This window comes from Misgurnus anguillicaudatus, chromosome 24 (assembly GCF_027580225.2).
Source record: "Misgurnus anguillicaudatus chromosome 24, ASM2758022v2, whole genome shotgun sequence".
Taxonomy (NCBI): Eukaryota; Metazoa; Chordata; class Actinopteri; order Cypriniformes; family Cobitidae; genus Misgurnus; species Misgurnus anguillicaudatus.
The window spans coordinates 14,170,053-14,181,270 of record NC_073360.2 but is presented as its reverse complement, the minus strand read 5'-3'; the positions used below and the strand labels follow the sequence as shown (position 1 = coordinate 14,181,270).

The following is an 11,218-nucleotide window of genomic DNA, read 5'->3' as shown; positions in this document are numbered from 1 at the left end:
ATACCCAAGCATAAAGTTTGCTACATTCATATAACAGTTAAAAAACTACAATATAAAACGTGGTTAGGACTACTATGCTTTTACAATAATAAAACCATTAACCAGGGTTATGGGTTCGAGGCCCAGAGAACGCACATATTGATAACATTGCTTTGCTTATATGCACTTTTAAAGCTGTGCTCACACTACAGGATTTTCTGCATGAATTTCCTCTCATGAGAATCCGAGATAAAATTGGGTGCAGGATCTGCACTGGGTCTGATTATCATGTAATGTGTGAGGTTTACCGATTAAATCTTACATCTCTCCAATTGCTTGCAAGCAAATGAAGGCAGCCCCGTTCATTTCAAACATGTTTGATATTTAGGATAAAAAATCGGGATGATTGTGGTTACGGTCTGAATAATGTGTTTACATTTTTTTTATTGTAATGTTTTTATATTCATAGTTATTTATATGAATAAACATTATAGAAACTTTTATTTAATAAATATATGTGCACTTTAAATAGAAAATTTAATTGGAATCAGAAAACTCTTTCTACAGATGTAAATATTCACTAATGTACAAGAAATAAAGGAAAAAGTTGCCTTTTCTGTACAATGACAGGTCTAATTGAATATTGACAGTGTTGTTTACATTTAAAGACTCTACGTTACATCAGTGGACCTCAGCGTATATTTGAAATTAAAAGAGCATTGCAATGAGCCACGTGATTGGTTGATTGGTGCTTTAGGTCATATACCTGACATCAATTGTAGAAATTAAATGATACATAGTTTTCTCTGCTGCTTCTGAATCTTGTTGATATCTTCATGATGACGAGCATGGTGAGGACCTTCACATGTAAGTATGGCCGAAGGACCCAAGTTCATTCACAATTTTTGGATGATTACTGAGTAGGCCATCTGAATGTTTCCAGGTCGAGTGTGTCGAAGGGAAAGGTCCTCTCAGTTGATGGCAGGTGTGACCAAGTCAGACCACACCTTCAGCTCCAGAGCCGTTCACCCATCATGGAAGGGGAAGAGAGATGCTGAGCTGCAGGAGGACCACCTGAGGTTGGAGGACAGGTACATGCACAAAACCACTCTTACTCCTTACATTTTTCCAGCCCTTTGATGGGGAGGTGTAGCCAAGTCTCAAGTTTGGGTTACCATACATTGTCAAATACATCACTTCACATTTTTTAGGCCTTTAACCTTAGCACCATCCACAGATACAGCACCAGAAGAACCTCTCTCCGTCCACTGCTGCACGGTGAAGGACTTTCGTGACATCTATCACTCCATGGTGGATCCCACGCTACGGATTCCCCTTCATCCCTACAGTCTGGATCTGGGAATGAGGATCAAGCAGCGCTCAACTCTCCCATTTTTGTGAGGAAGAAGAGGCTGATTGATCCATCTGCATCAGAGAGTGGACATCAGTGAAGAGCCTCCACCAAACCGACCCAAGCGAAAGAAGGCCAGGTACTGATTCAATGTGTAAGACACACTTAAAATTACTGCTGTAAATACCGCTGTAAACATGTAGCATAAGCAATGTTTTTCATTATTTTCTATTTTTGATAATCGGTAAGGAATTACTATGGATTTTATTATATTTCTTTTAAATTTGAAATTTCCTATTTCAATTAGTCTGTGATCCTCTTAAAGGGATACTCCACTTTTTTTGAAAATATGCTCATTTTCCAGCTCCCCTTGAGTTAAGTGGTTCAACACTACTCGAATTAAAATTAAACTGAGATCAACAAACCATAGATTAGCTCTAAACTCTGTTTATTTTAATCCTTGTTGGTGCAACCCACCCTGAATCCGGCTCGACGTGACGAGGTCCATACGGTTCTGTTGTCTTTTGACATAACAGTAGGTTAAATCATAACATGAAAACTTTATCGCATGATTTGTGTCATCATGACATACTGTCAAATTATCTAACAGGTGTTTGAAAAAATTATGTAATCGTCCTTGGCTTTTTTCTGGGGTGCATTTTATCCCAGACTGATGAGTTCAGGTGTTTTAAATAAGGAGACATCTAAAACTTTCTGGAAGGGGGTCCTCGAGGACCAGGGTTGAAGAACACTGGTCTAATCAGATTTAATGGATTATGCTAAACTATGCTAAAAGTGCTAGCGCCAGACCCAGAGATCAGCTGAATGGATTCCAAAAAGGTAAAAATCAAGTGTTTAAATTTAAACACAGAATAACAAATCTTAGATTAAAACTTTAACCTGTATTAAACCCTTTATCTGCAATTTATTTTGTCCGCCACGATGAATTTGCCACTGTATTAAACGGCAACAATGTTGACCTTGTCATTCAAAAAGAAAATAAACAGTTAATGCAGGCAAAGGTAATGCAATTTTTGTATTATAAATCACCTACATTGTTAATCTAAAGAGTTTAAAGTAATGGAGCAACAGGATTAAAGATAATCTAATTTTACTGTAAAAAGTTTGGAAGTTTTGATTAAAAATCTCAATTCGATCTTGAAAATTGGCTATTAAAAATTTATATAAACTGATATATTTTCATAAAATGTATGTTGTATAAAATTACTGTAGATGTAGTCTGTATACTAATTGAACACTTCTTTATATCCAACTGTTAAGAGGTAAGAAAAGTTCAAATGTAGTGTAACTGAAATATTGTAAATATCATAAAATGTCTTTATTTCATAAAAATAAAATATAGATGGTGTCACATTGGTCTCAAAGTCCTGCAGTGTTTTTACATTTTGAGTATGATTTCACAAAAATAGGTTCCAGTAAGCTATCATGGCATGTTCCCAAAATTGCCACCAGGGTGGTGTAAAACGCCAATTCACCCTGTGGTCACCCTAGGTACCAAAATACATTTTGCAGTAAGAAATAAGAAAACACGCTTCATGATACAACTAAAATAAGAATGCTGTCTTTAAAAAATCTATTTATTAAATATTTTAATAGATTGTAAAAGGTAAACATAGGTTTAAAGGTTTTAGGCAAAAATACTTTTCCATTTGGTAACTACATTTGCACAGGCTAGGCTATTAACATTTCTACGGCATTTGTTATTTTTAATACATGTAAGCATTGATTTTACTAATACATATTTAAAATTAATAAATTGTATCTATTCACATTAGGTAATGTAGGATAAACATGAACAATTGTATTTAACAGGTGGAGATGAAGGTTGAAAACCTATAGGCTATTTAAAACTGTGTTGTTACTTGTTAGTTCATGTTGCCTTAACTATTGATAATGAACGAGACTTGATGCATTGTAAAGTTTTAACAAGATTTTTAAAATCTGTATAATGTTGTTAAATATGTGAATGTATATATTTCAAATTATACACGAGTACTGTTTTTGACATTTTTTAGCATTACGTTTGGAAAAAGCATCTGTATAAGTAAAAGTCGATTTTTTTTAGGGAATTAACATTTTTGTTTCACAACAACACAAAAACATACAGATATAGTTGCCACACAAACAAAAATGATAATAAATATAAAATTCATGCCTGGAGCAGGCAGGATCTTTGTTGTGTGAACAATGTTGGATATTTTAGATTTCACAGCATCTTTGTCTTCAGACCGAATAGCAAAGAAGATTGTGGCACCATTTTGGATTGTCATGTTAAATGAATGTTGTTCAACTGATCCAGACTCTTGAGGTGAGACCGCAGATGTATTGACTAAAAAAGCATCGCTGAAGTTCAGACGAAGCATTTCATGGTCATTGCTCCATCTGATCTCGTAGGATTTGGCTTAAAAGAAAGAAAAAATGTCAGGAATAATTGATGATGGGCCGTTGAATTATTATTTAATGTTCCTTACCTTATGAGCAGGTTGTTATCACAAAATACAAGATCCTGATCACACTGACAGGGCTTATTTCTGCAATAACAACCTGCTGCCTTTACATTATCCCTTACATACCACTGTTACCACAGACATTGCTAAGAAATTGTTTGGAGGTTGTTTTAAGATATTTATCAATTTTCAAGATTTATCAAAAAATAATACATACTTAACCAATCAGAATAAAGCATTCAACATCCCACTGTTATAAATATAAAAATAATTCATATGCAGATTGCAGACTACAGTGTTTTTGTATTTTTTATTTCAGCACTAAAGACTAAGTTAAATCATTTCAATTCTCAATTTCTCAAACATTATTATAGCAAAATCTGCTTTACCTGTTCCCAGGTCAAGATCCTCTCCTGGAGCCGTCCAGGTGAGAAATACAGTGTCTTCCTTGATTTCAGCTTTAAGATCTGTGATTTTGTTAGGAGGGTAATTTGGTGGTTTTGTGTCTGAAATGAAAGACACCTCAAAACTTTCTCCAGTGGCTGTTCTGGTAAAGTTTTCTACCACAAGTGGTTGTTCATTAACTGGAGGCGTTGGCAGGTTCGGATTCACTTTATCTAAAAAAAAAAAGGAAACATGTAATTTCCATGCACGTTTCTTTCAAAGCCTGTGTAGCTAATTCTAACAGAGATATACAGGAGTTTATAAAAATTATAAATCAAATCGGTTCACATTATGCTCTGCAGTATTATAAGTTGCATAATTGGGTATATCTGAATTTAAAAGGAGCCATCTACCCACATAATTTGGAGTAAATTGATAAAAATTGTCTTATTTACTATTTTATAATTTGATGATGCAGTTTTGGATCCACCGGCAGGTTCGCAGAGTTAAGGGGGTTTTAAACAAGATGTATACCAATGTGAATTGCAAAAGTTATAAGTTGAAGGCCCGGATAACCCCACTGCTGAAGAAACCCACACTCAATCCTGCTATGCTACAGAACTACAGACCCATTTCTCTTCTTCCCTTCATTGCCAATACTCTTAAACGCGTGGTGTTTGACCAACTCTCCTCTTTCTTCACACAAAATAACCTCCTGGATAGCAATTAATCTGGTTTCAAAAGTGGTCACTGCACTGCTCTCTCAGTCATTGAAGCCCTAAGGCAGGCAAGAGCAGCCTCCAAATAATCTGTGCTGATCTTACTGGATCTATCTGCCGCTTTTGACACAGTCAATCACCACATCCTCCTGTCGACCCTCATGGCTATGGGTATCTCTGACACAGCGTTTCTATGGTTCAAGTCGTATCTCTCCGGTAGGTCATTTAGGGTATCCTGGAAGGTTATGTCTCCGAACCCCAACGTCTCGATACCGGTGTGCCTCAAGGCTCCGTGCTTGGACCACTGCTCTTTTCGATATACATGACATCCCTGGGTTATGTCATTCAAAAACATGGCTTTTCCTACCACTGCTATGCGGATGACACTCAACTCCACTTGTCATTCCACCCTGATGATCCCACGGTTTCTGCCCACATCACAGCATGCCTGAGGGACATCTCACTCTGGATGAAGGATCACCATCTCCAGCATAACCTTGCCAAGATAGAACTGCTTGTCATATCATCTGAACAAAAGATTCATAACAACCTATACATAAAGCTAGGTTACTAGGACGATCACGCCTTCCAGCACAGACAAAAACCAAGGAGTGGTCATTGATGATCAGATTAGCTTCACAGAACATGTTGCTAGCACCGCCTGCTCGGCTTGTGGTGCCATCTCAAAAAGGCAAGAAAACATTATCGCGCACCTTCTCTGGAGCTGTTCCACAACTTTGGAATGATTTGCCGGTCGCAAAACAATTTGCTGACTCTTTAGCTGAATCAGCTAAAAACCCATCTCTTCTGCTATTACCTCACTTACTAAAATAGGACTTATCTTTCTATATTTTCTTTTTTCTTTATCTCTATCTGTACATTCTTACAAAAAATACTAACTACCCCTTGACTATGTATACTGTGTTAGACTTGATGAGACTATTTCCAGTGCACTTATGTATTGCTGTTCTTGTGTTGCTATAATTGCTTCTACTGTTTACCTCATTTGCAAGTCCCTTTGGACAAAAGCATCTGCTAAATGACTAAATGTAAATGTAAGAGGAAAGTAGTGGGACATCTGACCGACAACAACCCGAGACAGAGAGGGTGGCATCCAGGCCCTAACCAACAACAAAGGCTGCCCCCTCCCACATCCTCCTGCAGCAGCACCCTGGAGGAGAAGCTAAACAGCTTCTTTGCCCGGTTCAAGACTACCACTACACACCTGCAGTCACTGCCTCCCCCTGGCTCCGGCACGACACCTCTCTCTCTTCAGGAGCATGAGATGAGGAAGAACCTGAGAGCAGTGAACACTAGGAAAGCTGCTGGTCTCGATGGCATTTCGGGAGAGGTGGTTAAAGGATGTACAGACCAGCTGGCAGGGATCCTCACCAAAATCGTCAGTATCTCCCTTACACATCCCACCGTCCCCACGTGTCTGAATGCCTCTACCATCATTCCCATTCCCAAAAAACTGCCATAGACACTCTTAATGACTACAGACCCATCGCTCTGACGTTTGTAATTATGAAGAGCCTGGAACGATCAGTCTCCCAGCACATCAGAGACTGCCTCCCTCCCTTCTTCGACCCCTACCAGTTTGCCTACAGGGCAAACAGGTCCATGGGGATGCCATCACCCTCACACTCCATACAGCACTGAGCCACCTGGAAAACAAGAGCAGCTATGAGAGGATGCTCTTCGTGGACTACAGCTCAGTGTTTAACACAATCATACCGGACATTCTTTACAGTAAACTGATAGAGCTACAGATCTCCCTCCCCACCTGCAATTGGATTAAAAACTTTCTGTCGAGCCGCCCACAATGCGAGAGACTCGGCCCACGCCACTCCTCCACACTCACACTTAGCACTGGTTTTCCCCAAGGCTGCGCTTTGAGCCCTCTGCTGTATGCACTGTACACCTACGACTGTTCTCCAACTCACCCAACCAACCACATTATAAAATATGCGGACGACTCCACAATGGTTGGATGTATCTATGACGGGGACGAGACTGCATATAGGGCAGAGGTGAAGGATCTGTCGCGCTGGGGCTCAGACAATAACCTGAACATCAGGTTAGAAAAGAGACAAATTCTGGATTTCAGGAAGCACAAACAGGACTACACTCCCCTCCTCATAAATGGAGACCGGGAGGAAATTGTCACCACCTTCAGGTTTCTGGGCAACCACATCTCTGCTGACTACCCCTGGACCTACAACATTAGGGCCCTGATTAAGAAGGCTCAGCAGCAGCTATACTTCCTGCGTTTCCTCAGAAGACCAATCTGGACACAAAGCTGCTGCTGCCTTTCTATCACTCTTCTGTGGTGACATGAAGGCAGTGCAGAGGGTCATTAAAACTGCCCTGCCCAATCAACACTAGCAGGCTGACGAACAGCTTTTTCCTCTGGGCCATACAAACTGCTAAATTCACTCTATTCTACAATATTTTGGTATCTGTAATTTTGAACTTTAAATTTTACATGATTCAGCATACATGCTACTAGGTGTAATAAGCACCACATGACTAATAAGCACCACATGACTGCCATATTGGCCAGCACAACATGAACAACAATTACTGATCGCCCCTTCAAGATCTAAAATTTTCTTATGAGAAGTACTGCCAGTTTTAAGTTAAATAACACTGGTTTACCATTCACCACGCCACTCTTCCCGTGGAGAGTAAACCTGGATTGTCCATCTTTATTCCTCACTCGCACTTTCAAGCTGCTTCTACCCTTCACTAATTTTGTGAAATATCTGGAATAGATCCCATCATCTTTAAAAGCGTCGGCTCCTGCAAGACATAAAGTTAATTTGTTTATTTACATTTTAAGAAGAGTTTGTGCATAGGAAAAGAATGATAGGACTTACCTGCACCATTATCCAGGAGTTGTATTATCTCTGGGGCCCCAGTTTCGGGCTCCAGTGTGGCCCACACCTCAGCATTAACTATAGATCTGTAGTTTTGACTAACTTCAGCAAACACAATCATCGGTTTACTGCCGTCACTAAACTGCTGGTTGACATGGGCTTTGACAATGATAGGAGGAACATCATCACGTGCTGCTTGACTGGTTGAGGTTATAGTCAAAGACTGAGATTGTCCACTCAGAATACTGTACTTCCAGTCACCAGGCTACCCAACACAAGAAAAAGGGGAATCTTTAGGACTTTGGCAAAACACACATTATCTTATGAAAATGATTACTGATATAGGCTACTTAAATAGTTAAAAACGTTTTTAATTGTATTTTAGTAGCACAAATGTTTTCTAGCTGATGGTTTAAACTATAAACTTAAGCCATAAACTCATATACAACGTCAGAAAATTGTCCATATAGCTGTCACTGGGGCAGTTCCCTTTAAATAGGTCCTTATATGTACCATTTGGGAAAAAATAAATTTGGTACCATGGTACATTTTAGGTACTAAATGTACATTTTGAGGTACTAATATAAACTCTTTGAGTTGGTCATATAAACAAGGATTAGGCCTAAATCTGGTTTAAATCAAAGCTTATTTAATAATTCTGTTGCACCAAACTTTAAACCTGTTTTAAAATAATCAGGGTTATATTTAAACTGTCATTACCGGTATCTTTAATCCTGTTGCTCCATTACTTTAAACTCTGTTTTAAATCTCAGTTAGGAATTAACTTTAAACTTGCATATGAGGAGGTTTACATTTTTTTACAATTAAATGTGTGGCTAAATAATCAGAAACAGACACCCAGAGCGTGGTGGCGCTATTCAAAGATGCATTTATTATAACGTCTCAGATTAAGTTTGGCGGCTCAAAAAGATTATTAACAGCACCGGTGAAATCTACCGACGCTCGTATGCGCTTCTCCACAGTCACGCATACTCCAGTCAGAAACTAAAGGGCAGTGAATGAACAGACACACAGCGCGCTTCATGACAAATGCGTCGGCACATCTTGTTCATTATATCACAATATCTGAACTTCGCAATATTTCCTACTTCCTGCTTCGCTACTGTTCAGATGCTTTTACTTGCGCTCTGTGCTTTGCTGTGCTCTGAACTACCAGCAATTCAGCACAGTGCTCAAACTAAACAATTGGGCACTCACACTAAAACTACAAATTCCTGGAACTATATTGATATTTGGAATATTCAACAACTTGGGGAATTTGTCATAGCGGTCTACCAGTCTGCTATCGCCGACAGTTGACAATCCTAAAACAGGACAACACAGCTGCCCACACTCAAACATCATTGTGGTCCTTCTCAACATAAAGCTGGTGAGTCCTGTGAACCTGCCTTTAAACAGGTCATAGTGTGCTCAGAGAAACCTAAAGTAATTGAGGACACAAACCGATGGCATAAACAGGGTGTGAGACCCAAAAGTGACCAAGACATTAGACTGTCACGGGTGTCACAAATTGCTGCATTAGCATCATCTACCCCAGATATGGGTACAACTGGCGTAGCCAATATTGGTATTTTACCACACCCTGTACGGCTTGAAAATAGATTTGAAGCACTTATGAGTTTGGGTGAAGAATCCCCAAATGTTAATGGACACAGAACACATCAGCCAGTAGCTTACAGAGCTAACAGACGCTCAATATCATACAGGCAGCGGCGCTCAACTCAGACAGAAGCCGAGCCAAGCACACTAATAGTGGGTGACTCTGTTATCAGAAACATTAAAAAGCAAGGCTACCCGTACATACGGTTTTCTTCGGGCAACGGTTTCTGATGTTAACAAGGAACTTTGCAACATTCTGATGAAACATAAGTCTGTCAGTCGGATTGTCATACATGTGGGAAAGAATGATATTCGGAAAAAGCAGTCTGCACTCCTTAAGGGGGATTTCAATTAACTTTTTGAAACACTTGCAAAAATGAAAGTTCAATCATTCATCAATGGACCTCTCCCAGCCCGAGGAACAAATATGTTTTCTTGGCTACTAAGTTTAAATTCAGGGCTGCAAAAAACCTGCACCATGAGAGGACTGAATTATATTGACAATTTCAATATCTTCTGGAATCAAAGGCAACTTTTTAACACAGATGGTATCCACCCAAACAAACTAGGTGCTAGGTTGCTTAAAGACAATATCTTTTTCTTCATGCATCATCCATCAGCTGAGTCTGCCAGTCCACTACTAAACGTCCAAAGTGACCACAGGATTTTTCAGGGAAAATGGAGAAACTGGTATTTGCTGGAACAAAGCTCTCCCACTCTATTGCTGCGAGTCCCCAAATATCAAGAAACGGCGGGCTCCTCGACCACCAAAGCCTTCGGGCCCAGCCTGCCCTCCCCCTCCATCTTAGAGAGCACTCCAACCTCTGCCTCAACGTCAATGATCACACCAGCCCTCATCTGCAAACAGCACTGGTAACTGATATGTGTTGGGTCCCAGCTACGAAAGCAGTAACAATCATAAATGTTTTCAGAACAAGCGGGAGCCAAATGTCCCTTTAGCTTTCCCTATTGCTGTCCTGATATGGGATAGAAAGATGAAGGCCCTCTCCAGCCACACGGCAATTCTATCTTATCTACTGCCTATGAGACATCATTCTGAGATTGATACAGGGCTTTATTCAAAGATGCCTTTCAATGCAAGCAAGTGTTACTTGGTGATAACCAGTCTTTTGAATATATGTGTATTTGTGACTTTAAAGCTCCTCTGTGTAGGATCTACTCCCGTCTAGCGGTGAAATTCTGAATATTACTTTCTAGCCCCCCCCCCCCCCCCATTCGGAACGTGTTTTAACTAGTACGGTGGCCGTGTCATGGCAAGGTTAACATGGCTTCCAGTAGCTACAAAGCAAAAGCAATGAAAAAAAAGAACAATTTGCAATGTCCTTTGCCTGTGATCCGTCAAAGCGCACAGATTTATGTTAAACATGGAAAAAGTCTGATTTTCATGATATGTCCGCTTAAAATCACATACAAAAAGCAACCATAAACGTAGCTTAGACACTCCTTTTTCATCGACGCGAGGAAAAATATCCCAGGGGCTGTTACACTTGGTATTAAGATGTGTTTTCGTTGATCGGATCACAAGTGGACGAGAGAGACACATCACGTTTACACCTGGTGTTTAAATCCGTCTCTTTTTGTCCATTTTCGATCGCTTCTCTCCAGATTACTGAGGAGATGGTCTGTGGACGAGTCCCTCTCCTGTCATTTAATCATGAGCGGGAGTAATGACGTGTTTAAATGGACGCGAACTAATATTATGTCAGAGTCCAATGCTTATGTTTTAAGTAAACATGTTACATGTCCGTGTATATTTAAGAGCTTTCTCTGATATTGGTGAAATAAGATCACTCA

The 11,218-nt window shown here is 39.7% G+C and overlaps 1 protein-coding gene across 1 annotated transcript in view; it reads right to left on the bottom strand.

The window, feature by feature from the left end:
* Positions 1–2,914: 2,914 nt before the first annotated feature.
* LOC141361441 (calcium-activated chloride channel regulator 3A-1-like) overlaps positions 2,915–11,218 on the bottom strand; it is a 31,202-nt gene continuing 22,898 nt past the window's right edge. The window contains exons 11-14 of the mRNA XM_073862727.1: positions 7,784–8,048; positions 7,563–7,706; positions 4,188–4,415; positions 2,915–3,752 (exon numbers count right to left, since the gene is read on the bottom strand). Of these exons, the coding sequence (XP_073718828.1) occupies positions 3,421–3,752; positions 4,188–4,415; positions 7,563–7,706; positions 7,784–8,048 (969 nt within the window). The 3' untranslated portion in view covers positions 2,915–3,420. The remainder of the gene's footprint in view (positions 3,753–4,187; positions 4,416–7,562; positions 7,707–7,783; positions 8,049–11,218) is intronic.